Source organism: Falco cherrug, chromosome 10 (assembly GCF_023634085.1).
Source record: "Falco cherrug isolate bFalChe1 chromosome 10, bFalChe1.pri, whole genome shotgun sequence".
Taxonomy (NCBI): domain Eukaryota; kingdom Metazoa; phylum Chordata; class Aves; order Falconiformes; family Falconidae; genus Falco; species Falco cherrug.
The window spans coordinates 20,048,855-20,076,439 of record NC_073706.1 but is presented as its reverse complement, the minus strand read 5'-3'; the positions used below and the strand labels follow the sequence as shown (position 1 = coordinate 20,076,439).

Sequence of the window (27,585 nt, the reverse complement as noted above, 5' to 3'; positions counted from 1 at the left end):
ATTTCTCCTTAGCATGAACTCTACAAGGCTTGCTGGGACCTCAGTGTTCTCACATTACTGCTTTGAAATGCAACCTTAAGTGGATCCAGCAGGCATCAGCCATAAAAAAAGTGTAGGAGCCCTGCTAAAAAAATAAATACATATATAAAATGAGCAAAACATTCAGCCCAACTCCAAAGAAAAAGAAATAACAACACTCAAATCTTCTGTTATTTTTATTAAAGCTGCAGAGTCTTACTACACACAACAAATATTTTATCGATATAATCTAAGTTAATAAAATAGTTGAACAACTCTTTAGATTTATATTTGTATAGAAATGATCTGTGGAACATCTCATCTTGAAACAGCAGTGCCTGAAAACAACTATTCAGCAGGATTTTTTTTAAAGAAGAGTTTGGGACTAGAGGATGCACTGTTCATTCTCAAAGAAAAAAATAAATCCATGCAAAAATAACCCCCACCCTCTTCCCACTTTCTCTCCTACCCGAAGCATAAGGCCATACAGAATGACCACATAAGTGATGGCCCTTTTCTTCCAGTATTCTTCCTCATGTCTACATTAGGAGCTGTCATCTAAACTCAGTAACTAAAACAAGACAAAAAGAAAATTCAATTGCACAATCCTAGTCTGCAGGTGACAAAGTCATAACATCTCTTTATAGAAGTGCCTACTCTTTTTTCTCTGGTTACGAGAATTCGTTATCACGTTGTGTTTGTCCCCCCGCCTCTCGCCTACATGGCTGACGTCAGTTATTGCCCATATGCCCTTGTTAACAGAAGTCAGTCTCTCTACTATTGCTTCGGTCTCCCTTCTTCACCTATATGTAGTTTAGATTCTACGTAGCACTGCCTGCAAAGGGCTGACTCCGTGGTATTTTCCCCCCATTTTAGACAAAGCCCATAGCTCAGGTGATGATCTCCTCACTGCAGCTATGCATCAGTGTTGCCCATGAGATGTCTTTTTTAGACTATGAGGCGTGTCTTTGCTAGATCATTCCATTTATCTTAGTCCACTCGTAGATGTCCTGTTCACATACTATGTCCGAGTTGATGAGGAGGTATCTGTCCCCAACACAGAAATGTTTCTGGCAGGCAGCACATTTGAAGCATTCAAGGTGATATACTTTGTCCTTCACCCGCATGGTCATCTCGTAAGCCCGGATTCGCTTGTCACAGGAGGCGCAGAGGCCATCTTGGCCAAAGAGCCTAAAACAACAACAGCAGCAGAGAGGTAAGCATAGCTCCTTTGCTGGGGAGATTTAAAAAACAAATCAAGTCAAGAACGTGACATCAGTGCCTTGATCCACTAGTCATAGTATTGCCAAGTTAAGATAGAGGTCACGTGGAAAGCTGCCGAGCAGAACTCTAAATTTTGCCATACCAAAACTTGAAGTAGAAAGTCCAAGGTCCTCACCTATTTTCAGAATAATTGACTTCTCTGATCAATGACCTTATTCTGAATTGCTGATCAGCTTCAGGATGAGTAAAGGCTCTCCAGATCGTAGCATAAAGTTGTGCCATGCTAATACTTGCACTTCTGTGACCAATAGAAATTGCCTTTCTGTTGATAAATTTTGCCTATCTTCAGCTGTTGCTATTGTGATTGAAGGAGTTGACACAAGCCATGGTCTAAGACTCCCCTGCCTCTTGTCGTTGCCTCCACATTGGTGATCCTTTCAAACCCAGCCATTTCTATATCCATGAAGTCACTCCTGCTAGCTTCCGAAGGATACATGCTAAGACCTTCTAGGTACCTATGCCAGCTCAAACAGTTTTATGATGTGGACCACTCTTTAATCCACATGGAGAAGCCCTGCTGAGCTCATGACGGTACTGCCTGTCAAAAGGAGCCTCTGATGAATGCCTGAGCTATGTGTGCAACTCACAGCATGTGCTACCATTCAGCTGGAGCAGTGCAACGTACTCGGCTATGTGTGAATGCCAGCCTTTCACACGTTCTGCTGGCTACAGAGTTTGTAAGTCAAATCATTGATAAATAAGCACGAATATACAGGGTTTTTTCCTTTAAAAGGTGGGAGAAATGCTATGCATTACTTGCTCATATATGCACCTATTGAGTTTGACTTCTAAGTTTCCAAAATTGTGGAAAGAGTTTTGCCATCTCCTACACTTCACTTACATGTGCTGTGCCTGCTTCGTGTCATCTTCTGAACAGGAAAAAGAATGCCCACTAAAATCAGAGAGATCTTTTAAGGGGAAAAGACATAATTTCTTTCATCTACCAGGAGGTGTCAGTGTTTACTTCTGCCCAACGAAAGTAATACTAAGGTTACACAAAGGTTGCCATATTTTTCATTAATGAGGGTAGATATTATATGTTGCATTATGAAATAAATTAAAACGTTGAATTTCACAGCAAGAAAATCCATTAATTGCACTTTCATACTTTCTGTCGCTTCCATTTTAAGATGCATAGTATTTGGAAAGTGTCACTAGCACCAGATCACCCCTGGACTGTTGTGTACGCAGAGTGTTTACAAGTCGTCGCATTAGCAGAACTCAGTTTCTGCTTAGAAAAATTCCCATCAGTAAAGCTCATGGACACCACAATCAGGAATTTCGCTGAGATTTTGGTTTAGTTTTTATGGGCAGGTAGATTAGCTTTCAGTAATGTAGCTGAAAAAATACCAAATACCATTATTCTGTTGCACAGACCTCCTGACACATTAGGGATCCATTAGAAGAAATGGTACACAACCAGCGCAACAAAGATCAATACGTTTTAATTGTAATCAAGAATGTAAAGATCCTTTGTTTCCAATTTTTGTGAACTATCTTAATCTCAATTTAATCCTTCTACTTACAAACCTTGGCAAAACAGATAGGCAGAGAGGTGTTAATGAAAATACCTGTAGCAAGTGTATTTGTAGGATCCGATTCAGCAAAACGTGTGAATTCTTGTCTGTTCGGGACCAGGCTTAAGCATGCTAAAAATCCACTGGTTCCAAAGTAGTGTAATCAAACTTTCCTGTGCTGGCTGTAGCTTTGCCAAAAACATACAGCACAGTGCATCCTTCTGCTTGAGGTGTCCCAGATAACTTTACCAGCGACACAGAAAAAGAGGGGGATCAACAATGACTGCACCAAAGGCAGTGGCTTCAGACACCACATGTGTACAGCAGCCCTGCTGGCTAGTGGAATCTGGCATCTCTTACACAGCTGATATTACTGCATCAGGAAAACGAATCGGATTCAGTTACCTTGGATACCATGTTCATAAATGAGAGAACTAAATGATCTTTCATCATCTTACCTGGTTTTATACACCCTTCAGCTCCAAGGCAATGCTTGGAGAAGCACAGAACTTCTTAAAACAATGTGGGGGAACCGCTTCATTGTCTGCTCAGGGGGAGCTTGCTGAAATTCATCACCTTTTCCCAATTTCTATGTGCCAGAAGCCCACACTGACACTGCGCGGTTCGCCTGGAGCTTTTGCATTATGTCTGTGCAGATGGATGAATGCCAACAACCCCAAAGTCCAAGGAGTTCTTACTATATGCTTCACATTTTCAAATAGTTCTCTTTTGTCCACAACATGTAGTGATCCTTTCATTTTCATTAAAAAATGCTTCTTCTTCTTTTTTTTTTTTTTTTCCCAACAGGACTTTTAAGATTTAACCTTTTAACAACTGTTAAGTGACCTAATCAACAAGATAACCTCTGGATTTATCTATCACTTACTGAAGAACACCAGGAGTACCATAAAGCATCTGTGTGTGAACCCCCAAAATACATGAGCCCATATTGTAAACCTGAGCTTGCAGACAATGTTGTGTTACAACTGCGACTGCTGTTAGGCTTTATGTTTTAAAAGTAATTAAAAGTGAATTCATTCATTATGGATCTTTGTTATACTAATTACATGAATAAGCAAAGCTGAAAGGATAGAAAGGAGGGAGCGAGGGTAGAACGAGTGGGTTGTATACCTGAGATAGTCCCTTCTGCAGAGCTTTCTGCCCAGTTTGTAATACAGCCGTCTCCCCACTTCTCCAAGCCTACACCCGCACAGGTCACAGCTGAGGCAGTCCTCGTGCCAGTACTGATCGATGGCTTTCAGGAAATAGCGGTCCCCGATGTTCTGCTGGCAACCGCCACATGTCAGCAGCGAAGGGGGAATTTGGAGGACTTCATCCACTGGCTCCCTGAGGGAATGAAAGAATCATTGGAGAAGGAGAATGCACTCTGGAAGCAGCCACATAAGAAGGCGGCGAAGGAAAAACAAAACACAAGGTTGGTCAGTTATAACAGGAGTTACAGTGGAGATAAATGATTTATACCCTTCTGACATGAGAGGGAACAGGACTTCAGTCTTCTTTTGCTTTAAAAAAAACAAAAAACCCAGCTTAATATGTAAGGAATCAATAAGAGTATCCAAAAACTTGCTAACTTTTTTTTTTTCTTCAAAGAATAATGCATTAACATGACAATCTCTGTATCACCCATGTGTATTCATTACTGTAAAGGTATCTACCACTTTACTGGGACGTTGGCGTCTGTGTAGATGCATAATTTTTCTTCTACTGGACAGAACATGAACTGCTTGGTCATGTGTCTCAATCCATGCAGTTCTAATAAAAGAAATACCTTTCCTATAACATGATTCCCCCATAATTAAAGATTGCACTTTTTCAAAAGTGCGGTCAAAAAGCTGCCTGGATTCACCGTTTCATTGAAAAGCCAGCTCTGTCTGTGCAGACTGACAAATGCCAACAACCACTATAGTTCTTACTGTATTCTTCACATTTTCAGATAGTTCTGGTTTCTCTACAATGCGTGTCAATGATTTTGCTTCCATTAAAAAATGCTTTCCCCCCCCAACAAGATTTTAAAGATTTATCTATAATCTGTCAAGTGACCTAATCAATACAGATAACCTCTGGATTTACCTAGAACTTACCAAAGAACCCCAGCATGACCATGAACCACCTCTGCATGAGCCCAAAACAGATTCGCCTGTACTGTAAACCTGAGATTGCAAGCTCTGGCTGCGGCGCCACTGGGAGCAAAGGGAATTTCTGTCTCACCAAGAGCTAAAGGACTAGAAAAGGCACCTGAGGGATTTTGCATGCAGTCAACTTTCCATTGGGAAAGGTAAATTTGAAGACCAAGTCTGAGGATGTCATTTCTCTGAACAGAATGAAATGAATAAATACAACAGATGAGACTGTTACCCAGCTGGTTTGCTGGTGTTTTTAGTAGAGCCAGGATTTTACCTCATGTTACTGCAGGACTTCTTTTTCTCTTCAGCTAAGGACATGTATCCCCTGGGAGGGGTCTATGCCAACACAGCTCAAACCATTTTTTTGGATTTACACATCCCTGCATGAAAAGAGGCACAAATCTCTACTGCAATATTAGCACTGACTATTCATGCACCGTATGTTTTTTTCCCTTTTTAAACAGCTCTGAAATCTAGGATAGTTCTGGTAATATCTGGGGATAAAGCAAGAATTTTCTTCAAAGCTACTTTCTTAAAGAATTCTCTTCTTTGCCTGTTTGTGGAACTTCACAAGTTCTGCCAAAAAAAAAAAAAAAAAGAAAAACAGCAAAAAATTAAGAGAGGCACCTGAGCTCAGTGCTGCAAGGTGTGCAGCAACCTGGTGCTGCCTCTGAGGGCCTTATCCAAACCCCAGGAAAGTTAATTAAAAAAAAACCTATTGGATCAATCCTTTAAGCACTTGCTTAATTTTAAACCTGTGGCTAGCGGCAAGGAAGGCATATGTTAGCACATTTATGCTTTGCTGGATGATGAGTGATGTGCTCAATATCTGGTAGAGAGGAGCCCCAATTTTTTTCATACATTATAGGGTTCTCACTCTAGCACAGAGCCCCTCAACACTTCTGTGGCTGGTCTGTCCTCCCTGAGGCTGGTGGGGGCAGAGGAGACTTGCACTGATGCAGAAGGATCAGGCTGCTCCCACTTTCCAGCAGGCAACAGGAAAAAAATTATACTACTACTGCTTATTTACTGTGTCAGCAGTTTTCTGGGCAAAAATTACTTTCTTCAGCAGGGAGAAATGACTGCTGGTCAAGAACTTCTGTGCTGAGAAACTGATCCTGCAGTTTTTATTTAAGCAAGCTAAGCAGTAAGATATTATCTGATGATACTCTGTTCTGGTTTTCACTCTTCCAAGTTTAAACTGCTGTGCCCTACAAGTTGTGCCATAGCACCCCTCCCCTGCCAGGTCTCCGTCTGGCCAGTTGTTGTTAAAATCATGGGGAATGCCGCATGTGATTAGGCATTCCCTAATTAGTTTTTCCAACTTTATTCTTTTGGGCCCCATACTCCCTTTCCTAACATGTGAGCTCCACTCTGACAAGTTCTGAGAGCCTGCCAATAGAAGGAAACGCACATTATTATCCTTTATCATCCATTATTCAAAACTTCAGATGTACCCCAAAATATTTCACTGTACGGGTGCTCAGGAATCACAAACCAGGTTTCTCTGAAAGCCTTGAACTCCGGAACAGCCTGGCGGATGTTTACACAGGACAGAATTGCTGCTTTATGCATTAGCTTTTTGATGTCCATAGATTTCTAAGCCAGCACTTAAAGTCACTGGAACACAAGGTGGTGGGTAAATAAAGATTACTAAAACTTCGCAGTTGAAACCTGTCCATCCTATACTTGGGGGCTTGGATTATCGTTTCTTAGAAAACAGTATAAAATGAAGAGAAAAGGTACTATACAGCACATCAGATGTGACATGGAATGAATTGATTTGATCCTGAAAAGGAACGGTTCCTGTGTGTTCACTCTGGGCTTCAAGCAATGGCATTTTTAGTATCTCACAGGAAACAAACCACGAATGACTCAAGTTTACTAAAGGGAAATGTTTAAGCCTTATCTGAAAATGGAGATTTTATAATATTTTTTTTCTTTCTTCTCTCTTATCGTGATTCCAGACAAGCATAACTGCAGTTCTTAGTGTGTACAGGGCTGCAACGACTCTGTTTTTTGGCCGAGTGACCGTGGCCCTGGGCGGTGGGATGCCGTGGGTGCAGGGGGGCCAGGGGCTGCGCAGCACAGCCTGCAGAGGGGCACGGTACCTGGCCCCTGCCCGAGTGGGAAACCCAGGGAGGGAAATTCTCATCTTCTCCATCCAGTCCGTCAATCGAACCTTTCTCCATGCCCTCTGCAGAACACCCAGCCCCCACCGAAGCAGTTTATAGAAGCTCTTGAAAGTTGCATTATGAAAATGTGGAAGTTGGGCACCCACAGATAAGAGCACTGACCTTCCCCTGCGATCGGCTACAGCCGGCCGGGCAGCTCCGAGGTGGGGCAGGGGGGGTCCCTCCGGGTGCCAGCCACCGTCCCGCATGCCAAGCGGGATGGGATGCTCCCCCGCGCCCCCGCCCTGCCCGGACCCCGGGCTCGCACGACCGGCTGGAAAATGCCCAGCGCGGGCTGGGGGGGGCTCCGCCGCGCTGCTCCCGGCTGCGCTCTCCCACAACTCGGGGACCTCTCATCACCCCCCCATCAGCTCCCCACCCCCGTGCAGCCCGCCCGGGGCCCGCAGCCGGGGAGACGCGGGGGCTGGGGCAGCCCGGCCGCCGGTGCCCGCTGCCGGGCGCGGGGGGCTCGGGGCGGCGGGGCCGGGGAACGGCGGGGCCGGGGAGCGGCGGGGCCGGGGGGCGGCGGGGGCCGGGGGGCGGCGGGGGCAGGTGCCGAGCCCCCGCTCCCCGCCGCCGGGAAGGGGCTGCCGGGCACACAATGCCGGTGGCCGGCGGAGCCGGGCAAGTGGCTCCGGTCTGGGGAGGACGAGTGGCCGCGGGAAGGCTCGGCGGGGAGGGAGGTAAGGAAAAAGAGGCCACTTACTCGGAAGGATCGAGGCTTTTCCTCTCGATGGCCGATGACATTGGCAGGGATTGTTCCTTTGTAGCGTGCCTGTGGTGGGATCTGCCCCCGCAAAGGCTGTCTGCTCTCGATGCCTTCTCACCAGCTGAGTTCCCCCTCCGCCCCCCAATGACATTCACAGGATTTCCTCCTGCAACACCAGAAAGAGAGAGAGAGAGAGAAATGTGGGCTGGGGCCGCTGCCGCTCCCCGCCGGGCTCCGGCGCGGCTGGGCTGCCGCGGGCTCTGACCTCCCATCCCCGCCGCGCTCCTCCTGCGCGCCGGCCGGCGGGGCAGCTCCCGGGGGGGCTCCCGGGGGGGCAGCTCCCGGGGGGGCAGCTCCCCGGGGGGCAGCTCCCGCGGCCGCAGCGCCTGCGAAGCGGCTGCTTCGGCTGCCACCGCTGCCTCAGCCCGGAGCCCGCCGGGCTGCGCTCAGGCTTTCAGCCCGGGCAGCTGGGAACATGCTCCGGAGCCGGCTGGATGTGCTGCGAACAGGGAGCTCAGCATCACTATTATTATTATTACTCCGTGGCTCAGCCCCGGGTCTCTGGTTTCATTTCCTTTTTCCTGATCACGATTCAAATACAATAGAAGGAAATCACACTTAAAGAGACAGCTGCCCATTTCTTAACTGGACTCCTGGGGATTTAGCAATACAAACAGCAGCATCACGACTCGCTGGGTTCCTTAAAGAGACAGAGCTGGGGCTCCCCGGGGCCAGGGCTGGCAGCTGACGTTGCCTTTTCGCTTTACAAGGGCGTTGAACAGCGCTCTCCCGGTGGCCACGGGGTGCTCAGGTAGGTAGGCGACCTGAAAACGATCCCAAGGGCTGAAAAAAGATCAGTGGCCGGTTCCGTCTTACTGGCTTCTTCTCAGCCCCACGCAGGACGGAGCGACAGTCACCGTCTCCTGTCCCTCTCCTTCTCCTACATCTATGTGCACGCCCACGCGCACACATATTTTTGTACTTTGAGATCCACAGGTAAAGAACCTAAGTAATATTTTTTTTTTTCTACCAAGGATTCAAATTGGTCAGCTAAATGGTGTCTCATTTATATCCCCTAGTGAACATTTATAGGTGTCTGCTCCTAGACATCCCCTAGTTCTTGGCAAGCGATAAAACAAATTTATATCTTGAGACCGTTTGATGTTAATGAGCTATAAAAGCCAGAGAGTATGAAGTATCTATCTGTAATTAATCACAAAGAAGCTAAAGATGGGAAAGTCTTGCCTGAATATCTCTATTTCCCCTCCCACCCTTCCTCCTCTCCATCAGCACAGCACATCCCGGAAAGGACTGATTTACAGGGCCAGAGTGAAAACTGTCACGGCAATTCCAGCGTTTCCCAGTCTCTGTGGCATGAGATACTGGCCGTTGCTGGAGGCAGAGTTCTGGATGAGATGGATAGCTTGCCTGGTTAATTCCTTTAAAAACACTAAGAAAATATCTGGAATAAAGCACTGGAGAATTGTAGTAGACATACTTCATTCCTACATTAATTCTCAGAAGAGGAATGTATTTGATGTCTATTTTTATGACTACTTCCTAATTTTTTCAGCTTTTTGGCAGCTAGGGATATAATATCTGCAATACATTAATGAGCCCGATTCAAAGATTAGTAATGCCAGCAGAAGGACTGTTATTCATTCCAAAGGGCTTTGAACCAAGCTCTCGCAATACTTTAGAGCCATCACTGGTCATTAGAACACATCTTTCTTATTCTTTATAAATATTATCTCCGATGTATTTTAAGCTGCTATGGTGCCACAACCACTCTTACTTCTGTTAAAAGAAAAGGCTCTTTTGTTAGGTTTTTGCAGATGGAACTGAATTACATGATGACTATTTAATTTCTGATGTATTTACACTGTGATCAGAAAAGAAAATGTAAACCTTTCCAGACAACTGGATAATTAAACTATTGCAAGACACCCCACCCCCAAAAAAAATCTGCTAGGAACTTTATCATGTTGATTAAAAAAAAAAATCAGAAATTGAATTTAAAGGTGGATCAAAACCATACATAAGGACTTCAAAATGTTGAAAAAGAATAAAAGACATGTCTGTGAGCTTGGTTTCTGCTGGCTTTGTGTCTCAGGGTTTAATAAATTATGAGTCAAATTTTCCATGATGATTGGGATATTCATATTCTAAGTAGCTCCTGATGGAATAACGTGAACAATTCCATAAAGCCAGGTAAATTTTCTGGTTTCAGATGACACAGTTGTGCATATATTACAGACATACTGGCATGCTGCCTCCCTTCTATTTATTTTTCAAAAATTCACAGGAAATTAATATCTTTAAGGCCTCTGTCCCTTTGTCTATCTAAAAGACATCAGCTGGTTCAAAAGTTTTGGTGACGGACAAAAATACCAACATTGGCACATAAGAAATTACTCAATTCCTTAGAAAAACAACATAAAAATAAGGACTTATTTTATTACTGGAAAAGAGAACTATTAAGCTTTTGTAATGCCTGTGTTCCTTGCTTTGCTCAGACTACCTCTGGTCTAGCAGATAACCTCTCTGAAGCTAATGAGATAGTTCTCATATTCGTAGTTGAGTACATGTGTTGCTGGACTGGCCAAGTATGCTCTCCGCTTTGCAAGATCAAACCCTTAACCTGCAGAAAGCTTTTCTGTATTAAAAACAGTGAAGAGCGTGCAATAAAGAAGCTGAAGAGGACAATTTGTATGCGTTTTACTGTTGTCCTTTTCAGTCAGAACCAGAGCAGGCATTCCTAGAAAAAGTCAGATCTTTAAGCACGGTACTTGTGGTAGTGCTGGGTCACTCTATGGTGCCACCTGTCTCCTCGTCTAAAATAATTGTAATTATAAACCGCAAGATTATTTCTTGTTTTTATAGAATCATAGAACGGTTTGGGTTGGAAGGGACCTTAAAGATCAGCACGTTCCACCCCCCTGCCAGCGGCAGGGACACCCCCCACCAGCCCAGGCTGCTCCCAGCCCCGTCCAGCCTGGCCCTGAGCACTGCCAGGGATGGGGCACCCACAGCTGCTCTGGGCCAGGCTGGGCCAGCGCCTCGCCACCCTCACAGGGAAGAATTTCTTCCTAACATCTAATCTAAATCCACCCTCTTTCAGTTGAAAGCCATTACCCCTTGTCCTATTGCTACATCTCTCTTTCCTCTGGAGAGATGCTAGGCAAAGTCATGAGCTAAGAAAAGTGAAAAAAAGCAGTCCATTTGCTGGTACATCACGTAAAAAACCTGTTGCTCCACCATGCTTAATGGGACAGCGCTCAAACCCGATCTGCTTAGACAGAGTAATCAGAAAATGCGGCATGAGGGTTACAGTTGTCAGGGTATCTTGAACAAACCACACAGCAAAGACGCCAGGCAACATCATGGGTGGGGCTGGGTTTCAAACTAAACCAAAACACAGCTTTGCAGGAGCTAGTGTGGCAGAAGGTGAACAGAAGCTGCCAAGAAGCAGTGTCCTGGGCTGATGGGTGTCCACTGAACTGCTGGGGGGTGTTTTGCCCCAGTGGCATTTCTGGAAGCACCTTTTTTCACATTTCTTTGCTGGCATTTAGTGCCAGTCCCCACTGGGTTTGCAGTGAAAAGCCCAGCAAGAAGATCCTCAGCATGCTAACTAAGACTTACATCTTCTAATACCTTTGAGGAACAAAGACATATAGTTTTTTGGGACAATTCCATTTTCAGTTATTCGGTTTACATATAAAAGCTCTTGCTCTGGACAATGAAATTTGGCATTTCCAGCTGAGGGCTCTTCTGTCCCATCAGAACAGATGACCAGTAACCAAGAGTGAATTCATTTTTTCATCTTTAGCGAGTCCCTTAATAGCTCTTCACCTCAATTTTCCCATCTGCAAATGTTTACTTCCCTCAGCAGAATTGGCTGTTGATTTACTTTTGCCTCCCGCTGAATAACGTTCCCAAAGACAAAGCGTTATTCAGCGCTAGAATTGGTGGTGCCGACATTTCCTGCACAGGGACAAAAAGACTAGCACTATTTTTAGTGAGAGCTTTTCTTTCCATTGTCCCTTTCTCTGTGAAGCTGTATTTTCCAGTGCTTTTTAGTGCAGCTTTTTTTTGTGTTCATTGATTGAAAGTCCTGAGGGATGAGTTTTGGTTTCAATTAACTTTTATTAATAATGATCATGCTATAGACTGATTCTTGGAGCATGGCTGAGATCAAATCTGCTGTTAGCAACTGCATTTAGCATTCAGTGCTTGGAATAACATGCCATGAATAAGTCAGCTGGACTTTTCTAGATATTTCTCAGTAAGAACATTTGATGTATAACCGCATCACTTCTATGAGTGGTGGAATCTAAAGAAATAGTTCAACGTGCCTGTTTTCAAAGAAACTTCCTCTCTTGGACTCCGCAAGTATTTTCATCTTGGTTTTGGAAGGCCACAGTATCATCATCATCTTCACCACGCAGTCTCCGGTTGCTCCTACCTTTATTCGTTTAGTATATCCTCGCTTTATTCCCCCTAGAGCTTATGGATACTACTGAACTATTTCAGGTCACCCTCATTTAGAAAAGTCTGTGTTCAGTAAGATTAACTTTGCTGCCCGTTAACAGCCAGTAATTCCAGTTGCCTAAAATGCAGTTTATGAAGACTGAACTCTCTGCATAGATAGAAGAATTAAATCTCAGTGATGGTGGCCTAGATTTTCTGTTAATGCTTTCTGTGGAACAGAAAAGTCAAGACCGTGACTAAAGGTGAACGATTAAAATGGAAGGTGGCAAAAAGGAATAAGGATTTCTGTAATTTGGGCTATGTTCTGCCACTGACCCACCGTTCGGTGTTAATCACTGCTCCTCTCCATACCTCAATTTATCCATTTGCAAAATGGAAGAATACTCCTCCTTCCCACCACATGCTGGACTGAAGCTTTGACATGCCAGCCCTTTGGGTGATGCTCTAAAGAAGTGGAAAGTTTGGGTTCGTTTGGGTTTTTTGAACACAGTTTTGACACTGAAGAACAAATTGGGACCTTGGTCTCTGCTAAAGAAAACAGAATACTTGAAGAGGATATAAACAGGCTGCTGCTGAGGACATTTGACTATGCCACCAGAGAATCAGTGCCGTATCAATAGTTACTCATATCACCACTATGTAATAATGTTAATGGCATGAAAGGCACCACATAATTTAAAGGAGAAAAAAAAAGTATTTATTGCCTTTTCATGGATCTGGAAAGTTCTTTTTTAGTCCATAATTTCTGTCCTGGTCTGTGCAGCCTCCACAAGTGCTGTTTTGTTTTTTTTCATATTGAAACCTCTGCATCATTCTTGTAGCTAGCATGTTTTCTAACCTCCCGGAGGACAGAAGTGGTGATAGCAAGGATAAGGAGTTTTCCTTGAGTGATGACCACATGCACTAACTTGAATGTACTTTGCAGGCTGTTGGTAAAGTGTGATTCAGAGGACTTAAAGACTCCTGACCAAGGACACACTTCTCTTTTTGGGGGTTAACCTTTCCTTTGAACTGGAAGAAAACAAACCAGAACAATAAAAACCACACTCAGGGTGAGGTTTGCTCTTGGATTGTGAGGTCCAGACATGAGATAAGAAGTCTGCTGCATAAAGAAGTTTGAGCAGTTGGAAAGTTTTGGTTTGTTTTGCCTTATTTTCTTCAACAAGCAACAAACATGAAAAAAAAAACCCAACCAATCCAACTCTGTTTATAGCTGGGAGAAGTCTTCAGCTGCAGGTCACACCACAGATGATGAAAAGTAAGTTACAGGCAGTCAGATGAAGGGATATTTCACTGCGAAAATGTGAAAGATTCCCCCTCCCTATTTCTTCTCGTTTTATTGATTCCCCTTGCTCCCATTGAGCCCTTGCTGCCTTGCACACAAGCCAGATCCAATTACCCTGTCATGGTTTTCATAAGGCTACTGCTCTACAGTATAGTCCTTTCAAGTATTTTTTCTTTTATTTCATGGTAGGTTCTCTCTCCTATGCTTATGCATGGGAATCACCCCCACTGGTACTGGGGACAGTTTTTACTTTGGTATTAAATATCTCATTGCGACCGGTACACATCAGAGGAGAGACATATCTGAACCAAAATGGGCTTTGAGTTAGACCCGCAAATACTTTTAGTTTAGAAAATAACTGGTGACTGGGAAAGCAATTCCCACAGGGAAAATTTCAGAGGGAGTCATAGACCAACCAGGAACTGTAGCTCAGGCTCCCCTGTTTATATATACATACACACATATGTATACATATATATATTTATATGTTTATGTATTTAGATATACACACACATTTGTATGTGTGTGTCTATGGAATGTGTATATAATTATACATTTCTGTGTGTGTGTGTGCAGATTTGTAAACACACAGAGACACATAACAGACTTGCACATCATACAGTTTCATCTTTTGCTGCTTTCCAAGCTGTTTCCCAAACATAAGTAGCTTTTCAAGGTTACCACTGGCTCTAGCTGACACACTATTTCATGTTACCACCTGAGAGAGTCACCAGGTAGATGTCACCTTGGCACTAGCTGGCAACACTACCAAAAAGTCTAACATCATTCCAGGAATACATCAGTCCTCTTGTTTCCCTATGTAATGTTAAATGTTGTTATTTCTGCTTTTAATTCCTTCTGGGATTTTAAAATGCAATAAAGCAAATTAAATGTAATAGGAGGTAGTTCTAATGAGGAAGTCTGGTGTCACCTGGCTGACCATCCTGGTGCCACCGAGGAGGCAGAGTGGTCTAACGGGCAGCAGATGGATGAGTTTTGCTTCCCGCTTTGCCACCGCATAGAGAACTCACTTGGGCAAAACTTTGTGCCTCGGTTTCTCTTTTCCTGACTGTGTCCTTCTTTTCCAGCTGCTGAACTTCAACCAGGCAAGTCACCGCGTTTGTCTGGCATTGCTGGATGTACCATTGACTGGCCACGGAAGCAGTGACAGCTCCTGCTGAATGGCTGTCCCAACCCAATGCACATGCGTAGCCCCAGAAATACATGGCCTGGGGACTCTATAATGTGCTTACACTTTGTGTGCAAGTACCATGGTGCTTTGAGGAAAAAAAGGCCAGAAGAAAACCAAACAGTTCAATTCACCATTGTTATACCAGCTCAAATAAAAACTTCAGCGTAGAGGAGCCGTGTTCATCTCTCCATTTCGGAAGCTGGAGCTCAGCTTCAAATCTCATCACTCACTTTCCCACATTCCCTATAGAAATTCATCTGATGTGCTTCATACTGTGAGTCTGCTCAGGCTTCATCCATAGGCTGGCATGCTGGACCACTTCGGATTCACTGATTCACCTTTCTTCACTAGCTCACCTTCAGCAGATCTGATGCTCCACAGAAATTTCATCACTTGGGCATGTCTGATGAATCCTTTAAATCGCTTCTTTTTTTTCTACGTAACAAGGTTCTGTCACTGGCATACCAGCTACCTAATTATTAACTTTGACCTTGGGAAAAAAGAAGCAGAGTGCATTTAATAACAACCCCAGTGAGCTGAGGTGGCTTTACAATTACGTTGCATAATGTAGTCATGAGAAGAGGGTTAGCAGGGAGATAATGGTAAACATCAGCCTTATTTCTGTCTGAAAAATAATTGCAGTAATCTCCCTTTGTGGCTGGGGTAGAGGAGAAAATTGGATGGGTAAATTTCCAGTTACCACAGATGTTAGTAAAACATGCTGCACTCCACCACTGACCAAATTATTAGCTGCCTCTAAATGCTATGGATATGGATTGTCTGGCTTCCTCTCCATGCACACAAGGCAGCAGGTAAGAATCGTTTAAATGAGAAAACAGTGTTGGTTGCAACACCACTGGTATCTTTCCACAGTGTTACTACATCTCCTCTTTACAATGGCCCTATCAAACTTTCATTTCTTGGAGTAGTCACTAATCCTGACACAGTTTTTTGAAATATATAATCTTTACAGCCCTTTATGACCTTGGCCAGGAGGGTTGAAATTATCCTGGTGTGATCCTTTTGTCTTTGCAGCATGCAACCCAGGGGGTAATCCGCTGCTGGCAGCTGCCTGTTGTCCTGCCTCCTTGCTCTCTGCACCAGCGATGGCTCTGAAGCGCCCGGTTCACCTCTGGAGCACCTCCGCAGCTATCAGACGTGCCATCGCCTTGCTCTGGCAGGACGTGGAGAAGTCAGGTGCCTGCCAAAGGAGGAGAGCTGGGATGCAGAGAGGCTTGCTGGCAGGGTGTCCAGTACTTTCCCACCCCATCTGGTCACCACCATCCGTTGCTGATTTTTGCTGCTCTGCTGTTACCAACAGAAGCTCTGTACGGACTCGGTGCCACTGGAAGCACAGCCAGGGCCATTTGCAGTTTGGAAATGCGCCCAGAAGAACAACAGACAATTTACTCTGGAGTGCACCCTTCCCTGGAGCTCTCCTTTCTAGTTTCTTAGCCCTTTGGGGGATCTTTAGACGCTGATGTCACCTACCTAAATTATCACCACAGAGCTGCAGCTTCTCTTCCTGGTCAGCAGGAACAACAGCAAAGCCTGAAGAAGCCTGGAGAGGCTTGCCTGCATTTTCTGCTCCAGTCAGAACCTCCACCTGAGACCAGGTGTCTCTCTCATCCTGCCTGTGCTACAGCTTGCCCTCCAGATATTTCAGGCAGTGAGTTCTGCAGCCTTTATTTATATTTAGAGCAGGCATTTAATTCCACAGCCACAGGGGATGACTGTTTTCAGATTAAAGTGTGGTTTGAATTCCCCTTTGACTCAGTTCTAGAGTTACCTAAGCACAGTGACACCCAGGTATGGTAACTCATGCCACATACATATCAGGTGGCCTCAACCGACTTGGTCACTCAGACAACTCAGCATCTCCTGTTTATATTTAAGTGAAGGCAGTATTAGAAAGTTGCCTCTGTTTTCCAGCATGAATTTGCTGTCGGCTCTGCCGCTGCCTTGTAGTGTCTTTGAAGAAGCAGGAGCTGACACAGGAGGTCCTGGTGGATCAAGGCTGCTGACTCAGCAGGTAGCACTGGGAGCACTGGTGGTTATGCGGTACAGAGCGAGAGAACTGGAGGCCCAGTGGACAAACCCATGGTGGGTATATGATTTCCAGTGGTTGCAGCTCTTGCATCTCCCATCTTCAAGGCAAATTGTGAGTTCAAGTGCCACTGCCAGGACAGAGACCTCTTTCTGGCAAAGCAGCCAGGCCATCCGTTTCCAATTGCTTCTGTCTCCGGTCAGACATCTTCTCGGCCACAGCTTTCCACCAGCTACAGGTAACCTCAGTGTTATCAAGCTCTGCTGGCTGTGAAAGCCAAGCCCTCCTAGGCTCAGCCAGCATCCAGCACTGCGGTACTGCTGCACTCCCCCCCTCTGTTCCTCAGCAGATCTCTCTTGATGTCAAGCCACACTTGTTGGCACAAACACATCCTTTAGAGCTGCTTTCTACTACCCAATTAGGAGGCTGTCAGCAGCAAGGCCATCACTCCTCCTGCAGCTTCTGACAAGCCTGGACACCGCTATACTGCTGCAGAAGATTAAAGGAGTCGTTCCTTTGTATTACTCAGCAGCTGTGTGCTAGCCAGAAACTAATTCCCCTTCCCAATGAATGTGTGTGGAACAACTAATAGGCTCTGTGAGCCCGTCTTCATTCCTTATTAAAAGGAACACATTCACTAAAGAACAGAGTTGTCTAATATACATTTCTCCCCTGTTTCCCCTTTCGCCAAGCCTCAAGAGAGTTGCAGTTCCTGAGAATTAGAGACTTCGGGGGGTGGAGGTGCTTTCTAGTAGTTACGACAGGCATGAGCGTCAGGGATCCTAGATTCTTTTTAATGATTCATTTAGAAGTGATGGTGATTGTGTTTGCTCTCCAGCACTTGCTTTCTGCGCTGCATATCCTCTGAAACTGTGGAACGGATGGGTGTGCATTGCTTTTACCTCTAGATTGCTGGCTCAGATCTGCTCCAGGCTGGTAGCAACAGAACCTCATTGTGCTCTGAAGGCTTTTTGGCAGCCGGTGTGAAATGAGTTGAATGACAATACCGTACATTAACTTTACCACCAAGCATAAAGATTACTGGGTAGTACAAAAGAAATGTTGCTTTAATCTCCCGCGGCAGTACAGAGGTGCTCGGATTTGTCAGGCACTGGCAGAAGGAGTGATGGTCTGGGGGGGAACCAGATCTCAACAGCATCCCAGGGTGCATCTGAGACTGCACTTGGCCCATTAACTTCCAAATTCTGGCTGCACTGCACGGTAAACCTGACTGATGGAATATGTAAAGCTGAAACACAACTAAAATAATTGATTACCTATAAATTCCATCTAACTCCCGAGAGTGGAACAAGCATGCACAGAGTACTTAAAGCTTGTAAATTCATTTAGCGTCAGATAAAGTGTACCTGCTTCCACTGGTGTAAATCTGCAGTAATTCCACTGAAGTATAGAAAATGTAAGGTCAGTGGAGTTGACGAGCATTAAACTAGCATCATTGAGAATAATTTTTTAGCTGTAAAGAATGAAAGATAAATGTCCTTTGAATTCCTGACCCCACTACGAAAATGAAATACAAGATGTGGAAACCCTTTGAAACTGATAGAAATTTCTCTGTCTTAGATCTCTCTCTGTTAATCAAAACAAGGCACTGTAATCAGCTCCGATTCTATGTCTATCTGTAAGGAACAAAGCGAACTTAGAAAATTAAATCATTTAACACATTATTTCCTTCCTCATTTCAGCGCCGATAGAGCTTATTGCACAATTTCTCCCCCTCTGCCGCCCCTGCAGCTGAGTTATTCTGCAGCCTGCAAGGGCTGTGAGGGCTGTTGCAGGGCAGGAAGATCCCCAACGTTCCTGTTTACTGGAGGGATCGCTGCTTTGGGAGATCGCTGCTTTGGGAGATCCCCCTTTAGGCTCAGATTTCTTCACTGCCTTCCTGATGTCTGATTTCCTATTTCCTTTACTACCTGCTGAGTAGGAAGCTTGGGACAGACCTAAGTGGGGAATATTTGCCCATGCTGTTACAGTGTACCAGCAAAATACTGATTTTGTAGCCAGAGCTTAAATCTTAAGCATCTTACGGAGTTTCTTGCAGCCTTGCTGAGGTGAAACAGGCAAAAGTGTGATTTTTCTAGGATGAGTTACTCTGTGCTAGGAGCTTTTGCCAGCATTGCCGTGCTGATGGGGCATCATTTCTGCTTCTGCCTCTGAGCCAGCCCAAGTCTGTAACATAGGCTTACAGTCTGTGACCAATATTCTAAAGATATTTTGGTTATTTTGCATAATAGGAAATATAATTACATCACCAGTGGCCTGGGCAGAGGAAAAGTATTTCCAAGGTGGGATAAATCCCTTAATATTGCAATGACGGTTATGAACAATATGATAGTTTGCCATCTCAGCATAATTTTCTGCATTTTCTCCCCACCACCCTGTGGGTGTTGTAGATTAATGGCCATTTCTGTCATTATTTAGCCATGGAAAAGACACAATTTTAATTTGGAAGGTGAGGTGGGCTTTGCTTGCTTAGGAGAGTGTCCACTGAGATCCTATGGGTAGACTCTGCACTATTGCTTTTCTGGGCCTCATTTAAAGTTTTTATCAGACTTTGTTAACTAATTGATTTCTTTTTTTTTTTTTTCTTCCTATTCTTTTCAGCCTTTCTAACCCTTCTGTGGTTTTGAGAATTCACCAGAACACAGAAAAATTACTCAGGAAAAGTTGGATGGTCAGACTCAATGATCTTAAAGGTCTTTTCCAACCTAAATGATTGTATGATTCTAAAAGTGCCCACTGTAGTTTCCTAATTATTACTGTTTCAAATGGATTTCCTGCTAACTGCACCTACAGGAAATAAATGCAAATCCGCTACGCATCGGTTTCTTAACTAAAGTACTTTGCATTCCACGGCTAATAATAAGTGACGATTTTCAATTGACAACTTACTTCCTCCCCAGCGTCGTTTAGGGAAAGTGTCAAGGAGAAAACTGTCAGGGAGAGAAATAATAATAAAAAATGGCTGCTGGCCTGGCCGGGCTTCCTGCAAAGGCTGCCTTTGCACAGATGGCTTCCTGCGATAGCTCTTCCCGGGCACCATGGCTTGCTGGGTACCGGCCGACATACATCAGCAGTGAAGGTTTGATGGCTGTAAAACATCTGCAGGCTAGGGCTTAGGCTGCGGTTGGGTCATTCAGGCTTCTTGGACCTGTATCAGAAGATGGATGAAATATTTGCCCCTGTGTTTCTCCGATTTCTTGCAGCAAAGAAGGGTTAATGATTTAAATCTCACAGTTTTCTGTATTTATAGAGAACGGAAACAAAGCAGTAAACTGAGGTATGGATTGACCAAGTACTTTGTTCCAGGGGCCATAGGAGCAGAGGTGGACCATGAACGAAGCGATTTAGTGTGATGTGGGAGCCAATAGCTTATATTTCTTATTTCCACTATGCTTTCCTGGTAAACCTCTGCCTCTTACTTTCACTACTGTAGGTGAAGGCAAGTAGGATATATCGCTGTTGTCACAAGTCTTTGTATCTTTATAACCTCGCACCAAGTTTCTTCCCTCCTTGTGTTTCTGTTGCTTTCCAAGCCAAATGAAATGCAGTGTGGGATTGCTGCTTGTTTGCTGCTGTAACTCAAGCCTCAGGATCAGACAATTCCTTTCTTAACCCTCACTTTGCAACAACGGGAGCTACTCCTGGGACTGCCTGGAAGCAGGAGAGATGTTCCTCTATCGCCAAATACGAAGGTGACTAAAATTGTCGTGAGGGCAAGTCTGGACCCCACAGCAATGCAAAATGCAACGGAGACTGTAAAACCATCTTTCTGTGCCATGCAGTCCATGCTGGGCTTCTCAGAAGGTCTGGATATCTGGGTTTCCTTTCAGTGCTTCTGCCATTTCTTCCATGCACTCTTCCCAGGACTCCAGCTTCACCAACTGCTCCCCAGCATGTGAAAATTGGGTTTCTAAATTCCACAAGCAATACCTGGGCTTTCATAGAGACCTAGCTCACACTTACAACCTTAGTAGGAGCTGCTGTCCTCCTGCCTCTTGGGTAAGGAATAAAACGTCTTCATCCATGTACACACACTGTACAGCCCCAGCCCTACTGCAATGCTTCTGCTATGGCTCAGAGGGAAATCCTAGTTTGGAAAGACTTCCCAAACCATTCTGCCAAGTGGTCCCCTGCTCAACAGCTCTGCAGGATTCAGTTCTTCTATATGAAGATTGATTTTACAGTCTACGAGTTTAAAGTCAGTTTAACTGTGTTCTCCATTACACCTTTGGTAACTTAAATATATAATTTATCTTTATATTCTTTCTGCAAGTGCATCTATTTCATTAATGTCAGGACAAATGTGGTCTTGTGCAATGAAAATATTTAAAAGTTTGAAAATCAGTCTAAGACCAGGAAATCAAGCTAGATTTTCATGGGGAAAAAACCCCTCAGTCCTGCTGGGTACAGCTCCAGCAAGGTACATTTCATTCTTTATGAAAGCCTGACTTTTCTTTCTTCTAAAGCTTTTATTTTGATTGAGTTTGAATGATTGTATGATTGGCTGACAGATGGAGAGACAGACAGGCAGCCGGAGGGGTGCTGTTAGGGACAGTCTCTTCCGAGCTGCCTTGGCCAACATTTACCTGAAGCTTATCACCTCTTGCCTATACTTGCTCACATCAAACCCAGCTTACCAAAAACTTGGGGGAGCTTGAATTTTGGCAGAAATCACTAAGATTGTATGCATACATTTATAATAAATCTTAACACTCTCTTTTTCACCTCCTTTCTCTGAAATTTTAGTTTTCTAGCAAGCTGCCCGTTTTCCTTTAATTACACAGCAAAACCCCTACCTTCAATACCCACACCAGACCACGGTGGATTGTTTTATCACCACGATATTTATTGCTAACTGACCTGTGGAACCTATTCAGCATATACCCTCAGTTTTGTTTTATTTTTTCCTTTTTGACCACAATTCATTTCCCCTTGTGCATGTGTTTCTCTTGCTCCCTGTATCTCATCCCATCCCATTAGCTCTCTGTGCTGAATAGCCTGTTCCAGGACATCAAACTTTAATTTAAACAGAAGATGATCAATAAGCTTAGCAAATTGCCTATGGCAACATCAGCAGTTTGAATCAAAGGGTTTTATAGGTAATTTAAAGGGCATCCTCATTCACCCTCACAACGTGGTATATACCTGTTGCTTGCTTTTCCAATTACAGCTCAGCTGGCTGAGCAAGAGGAATAAGAGCTCTTCCTCCACACACAAACTGTGAAATGGTAGGCAGCATCTATTCTAGCTGGTTTTGGTACTATGTTTTGAAACCACAAAAGGCAGGGCATCTCAGGGGGGTAAAAATCTAACTCACAAGTCTTGTTAAAAAAAAAAAACAACGCCACCACAAATCAGAGCACAGAATTAATATCAGCACTAAAGAAACAGAGATGTAACATGCACTCCTCAGTCCAACCCTCTTCTGCTGATGCTTGGGTTGGAACCATCCTATTTTCATATATGAGAGGAGAGGTTATGTTTTAATCTTTTTCTACAATCTTGCCAGTTTGATTTTAGATATCCTAGCCACACTCACAGCATTTATGTTGGAGAGTTTACTTAAGAAAAACTACATCTGTAATCACAGTTTTGAAGATGCTTTGTTTGTATAATTTTCTGTGTCCACTAATCTGGATGATGGTAATTTAATTTAAAATATTGAATTTTCCTCGAGGACACAAAGAACTGGTTTGAATACATTTGTGAAGATCATGAGCCAGTGAGTTGGACTGATGGCTCAATAAAGCCAGTGGCTGCCCAGCACATGGGTGATGGTTCCCAGCTTCCCTCCGTCATTTATTTTCTGCACCAGAGCAGGTGAATATTGAACACCTACCGCACTGACTTGAGCTACCAGCTTTCTTTGCTGGAAGAAGAAACCTGTTACTGAGTATGGGAGGCGGAAAAGAAACGCCATGAAAATGGGTGTCAGTCAGAGAACGACGCAGGAGGTGGCTGCCAGGCCAGCCCAGGGGAGAAAGCAAAAAGCCTCTTGAGATGTTCTGCTGCAGGATTCATGAAATTTTGTCTTATGGAGGGAGTTCTTCGGGCAGTGGGTAGCAGCAGCAAATGTTTCTGGCCTGTGTTTCAGCCTCATAAACTGTGTTCTGTTATTTCGGTGCACAGGGGGCCAATAAGGCCCTTGTAAGAGGGGATATACAGTTCTAAAGGCACTTAGCTCCTAGCTGGCTCTAGGTCGGAAATTACACAATGGATGTTGAAATGTTGGCTTGTTGAAAAGTTGTCATTCGAGTAATGGATGCTTTATTTCCTGTTTTTGCTGAAAGCTAAAGCGAAACATAATTAGCAAGCGAGAAAGCAACTTTGGCAGCCAAACAAAAAAAGCACATTTTGGGTGCCTGAGCCAATTAAAATTGTTTATGTAGCCCATGAACAATATTTTTCTCCAAATCCTAATAACTGAGAGAATTCATCATAACATAGCCAGGCTTGCTGCTCACAGACCTAGCCCTGTGCTGTGCTGTGTGCCATCAGCTCCCAAGGATGAACTGAGGGCACGCTGCAATGTCTGAGATGCTTGTAGGGATAAAAGAGAAAAGGCTTGTGACTGGAAGGGGAAGGCTCAATTCCCATTTCTTTTGGTTCTGGGTCAATCCTGAGCATATGGGAACATTAATTTGCCTTCATGATTGAAATATATAGTCATTTTAGATTACAAATCTCTTTTTTTCAGCCTGTCTTACATTGCAGAAGCTGAGATCCTCTCCTTTGTGTTCTCTAAACTCAGAGTTTAAGAAACCCACATTGTCTTCTATTCGATACCTGAATCCCTACCCTTCTTGATTCTCATATGGATGATCAAAGATTGAGTTTCTGATGATGTAAGGTCTGGTTTCTTTTCTTGCTATATGCAAAAAAAATCCTTTAGGAAAAAGCAGTAGGTGGAAAAATATTACTGCTATTTAGGATGATGTTCATCTGCTCCTCTTGTAACAAATTATTGTGCTTTCCATTTGTCTCTGAATTCTCAGCTTTCATTCCTGGATGTGTAGCCATTTTATGTGCAATATTTTAATGTGGTTTTATGAATTGGCCTGTTTTAATGTTCTGCTTGTTTCTGAAGCAAAGTTAAACCTGGTTGTGGAAATTATCACCACCCTTTGGTAAAAGTTACACACGTCCTGAAATAAACAAAAGTGAATGGATCGATACAGAGGAGAAACAATTTTTCTACCATGTAGCCCATTGCCAAACAATAAACTTTAAGTGCATACACACACACAATGAATGCTGTCTGTGGCTAGACTTGCCCAAATTTGTATTTTTCTGTAAATGTGTTTTGCTTGCTGCCTATTTCTGGCTGTGTTCTCTACGTGTGTGTTTATGTTACCGAGCATAGACTGTTTTGTTTCAAGACTTTCAGAAAGAAAAATGAATTGGGTGTGACTTGCCCTGGGAACATTCTCAAAACAAAACGCTGGGTGGGTGTTCAGGCTGTTTTGACTTGCCCTTGGTAAAGAATCTAGAGCATAAATGGGGTGACTGGACTCACAGATTGTAGATGCTGGAAGCAGAAATCCTGGGCTCAGCCTCCAATCCCCACTGAACTGAAGTGCTAAAAAGGTGTCTTTTTACTTACCGTGCCAGTGAAATATTGCAAGAAGCTTGTGTAGGAGCAGTTCTCGCACTTAAATGGAGGTCTTGGCATTTATTTAGCCCTAGCAGCTAAATATTAGTATTTAGAGTATTAAATATTAGAGTATTGGTAATCATAGAACAGTTTGGATTGGAAGGGACCTAGAAGGTCATCTAGTCCAGCCCCCCTGCAATAAGCAGGGACACCTTCAACTAGATCAGGTTGCTCAGAGCCCCATCCAACCTGGCCTTGAATGTTTCCAGGGATGGGGCATCTACAACCTCTCTGCGCAACCTGCTCCAGTGTCTCACCACCCTCACTGTATAAAATACTTAAATACACAAACCTGGGTAATGGAAGGAATTAACCACAGTCTTCCAGGATGGGCTGGTGTGAGCACTGAATGACCAGAAACAATATAGGCAAGGCTGTCATGGTGGAAGTAACTGTAGAGGACAACGGGCACAAATGGAGCTGCGGTGATACTTTTGCAGATACACTGGTGCAGGATGATGAAGGTGAAAAAGGTGACAGGGATGCTTACCACAGTGTGTGATGTGTTGGAACGGTCACCAAGAGGCTCTAGGAAAACACGGAGCTTAATGTCATCATTATAACTAGCCTGTGGTTCCTATCGTTGTTATGATCTCTGCTGTTGGGTGAAGGTCTCAGCTCAGTGTGTGCTCAGAACTCTTCTTCACACCTCAGGTAGCAAAACGGGGACCAGCTGGGTCCTCTGGAATAAGCACAGCTGAAGTACCAGCTGACAAAAGCAGCAACATGGACTACGCTTAACCTGCTGTGAATCTGCTTCCCAAAGAAGTCTCCTTGGCATGTTCCTCCAGTTCTCTTACTTGACTCAGAAGCATGTTCCTCAGTCCTGAAAACAGTAAGTCTTTACTTCATTGCTGCTCTGCATAGGAAATAAAAGCAACAAAAAGTATTGATACTTCTGTTAGCTGTAGTCTTATATAGCAAGAAAGGTTTTGATCCAGAAAATAAGCAGTATTATTTAGTAACAGAGCAGTGAGTATAAAGTCAGTAATGAAACATGATGTACATGTTCTTACCTGATCAAACAAGATCTTTTTTTCTATGGAATGTATTAGCCCTGAGTGGGTCTAGCACAGGGGTCCTCAAACTTTTTCACCAGGGGGCCGGCGTGCGGATGAAGTGGCAGGCAGTCATCTGCGGCTGCTTGGTTACCCCCCCCCAACCCCCAGCGGGGTGTGTGTGTGTGTGTATGTGTTCTGTAAATACGGGGGGCTGGATTGAGGACCCTGGGGGGTTGTATCTGGCCTGCGGGCCGTAGTTTGAGGACCCCTGGTCTAGCAGTTTTCTTTGATAAATGCATCTCACTGAGATAGTCTATGATGGGATAGAGAAAGGAGCAGCCTGGTAAGACCACAATAGCCTACAAACCACTTTGAACGAAACAATTGCTTGTCTAAAAGCTAACGATTTGGTCAAATCATTGCTATTGTGAGGTTGTGAGTTTCATATTACTGTCATTGTGGCATTAATACACTGAGAAGTTCAGATAGTTTATCAGCATCCATTAAGGAATGGAAGGAAATTAGGACAAAAGCCTGTTGTTTATTCAAGGTTGTGTTTTATTTATCCTCTGGCTTTTAAAAGCCTCTTATTTTATGTGCCTTCTGGGCACACAGGCTTCAATTTAAAAACATCACCACTAAAACAAACAACCAAACTGACAAAAGTCATCTCAGGGAGAGTGACTGAGATGTAAAAGCAACTCAGTACTCACAATACCCCTTGAGGTAAAAGCCTTCTGCTGAGGTTTGATGGACGATGACCCCTAGATCAGACCAAACAGGGGAATCGTGACTCCCTGGCAAAGAGGATGCTCTTGCTTTGGCTCTTCAGACTTCATAGCTGTGAACTCTCAGCAGTCTAGTCTCCTGAGAGGGAGGTTAAGAGGTTGTGTGGGGGTTGCGGGACTGGGGGATGTGATCACATCCCGTTGCATGCTGCCACCAAGCTCGTACTAGGGCTCAATTAAGCAGTGAGCACTTCCATGTATAATAGATGGGGGAAAAACAGGCAGGAAAAGTAGAGATAGAAGGATATATATTTCTATTTCTGTGGACAGACGATAAGCATAAAACTTTGTGAGCTTTCTCCCTGACGCTGATTTTCCAGCCTCTTCTCTGACAGCTCCAGGCTCACGTATTTTCCATTTTGTTACCTATAGTTAATCTCACCAAACAGCAAAACGTGGGGACATTCCAAAGTGGTCCATTGACAGATTTTTTTGTTTTCTGTTTTGTTACTTCCTTTTCTGATCCATCAGGGATTGTCAGAAGGTCTGTGCTGAGGATAGTCTCAGTCAAGTAAACCCAACTATTAAAATTCTCCTCCTGGAGACTATCCTGCATTTGTTTTCAGAAATTTCACAGCTTCTCCTTCACCACCATCTTATACCCCCAGATGCACCTTGACCAGGGTGGGACTGAGAAGTCCCCACCTGTGTTCCAGCAAGACGGGAAACCCTTTCTGACCTGCCTTCCCTTGACCACATCCGAGGCTCCCTGGGCATCTCTTCAGAACCGGCTGGTGTCTGGGGAGCAGTTCAGCCCAGAGGAGAGAAGACCAAGGGCTCTGATCAATGCCTACAGACACCTTAAGGGCGAGTGCCAGCAGGACGGGGCCAGGCTCTTTTCAGCGGTGCCCAGCGACGGGCCAAGGGGCAACGCGCACCAACGGCAACACGGCAACTTCCATCTGCATGTGAGGAGGAACTTCTCTGCCTCGGGGGTGGCACAGCCCTGGGCCAGGCTGCCCAGAGAGGCCGAGGGGTCTCCTTCTCTGGAGACGTTGGAACCCGCCTGGACGCGGCTCTGTGCAGCCTGCTCTAGGGGAGCTGCTTCAGCAGGGGGGTGGGCTGGGTGACCCCCAGGCGTCCCTTCCAGCCCCCCTCGCTATGATTCTGCAATTCTGTGATCAGCTTACCTGTGATGGACAGCAGCAGTCCTGTGTGCCATGCTGAGAATCCGGGGACTCCTGTGGGCGGCATTTTGCTGGTCCAAGAGCCTCAAGCAGGATTGCAGTCCTGGGAAACTACTCTAGCAGGGCAACGAAT

The 27,585-nt window shown here is 44.4% G+C and overlaps 1 protein-coding gene across 2 annotated transcripts; it reads right to left on the bottom strand.

Annotated features, from left to right (window-relative positions):
* Positions 1-202: 202 nt before the first annotated feature.
* LMO2 (LIM domain only 2) lies at positions 203-8,620 on the bottom strand. 2 transcript variants are annotated; one of them, XM_027815135.2, is made up of 4 exons: positions 8,493-8,620; positions 7,844-8,012; positions 3,951-4,166; positions 203-1,209 (listed from the first exon to the last, which is right to left on the bottom strand). In XM_027815135.2, the coding sequence occupies exons 1-4, from the start codon at positions 8,527-8,529 to the stop codon at positions 990-992; spliced, it is 642 nt and encodes a 213-aa protein (XP_027670936.2). In that variant the 5' UTR covers positions 8,530-8,620; the 3' UTR covers positions 203-989. The 2 variants fall into 2 exon arrangements, with proteins under 2 accessions (XP_027670936.2, XP_055577534.1); XM_055721559.1 differs by lacking the exon at positions 8,493-8,620 and adding an exon at positions 8,112-8,372.
* Positions 8,621-27,585: the final 18,965 nt, after the last annotated feature.

Bases quoted from the DNA above. Each gene is read 5' to 3' on its own strand.
- LMO2 (XM_027815135.2), bottom strand. From the start codon at position 8,529: ATGCTGCTGTTTGTATTGCTAAATCCCCAGGAGTCCA. The intron at 4,167-7,843 runs GTAAGTGGCCTC...TCATTCCCTCAG, and splicing joins AAAAGCCTCGATCCTTCCGA to GGAGCCAGTGGATGAAGTCC. The intron at 1,210-3,950 runs GTATACAACCCA...TTGTTGTTTTAG, and splicing joins TGCAGAAGGGACTATCTCAG to GCTCTTTGGCCAAGATGGCC.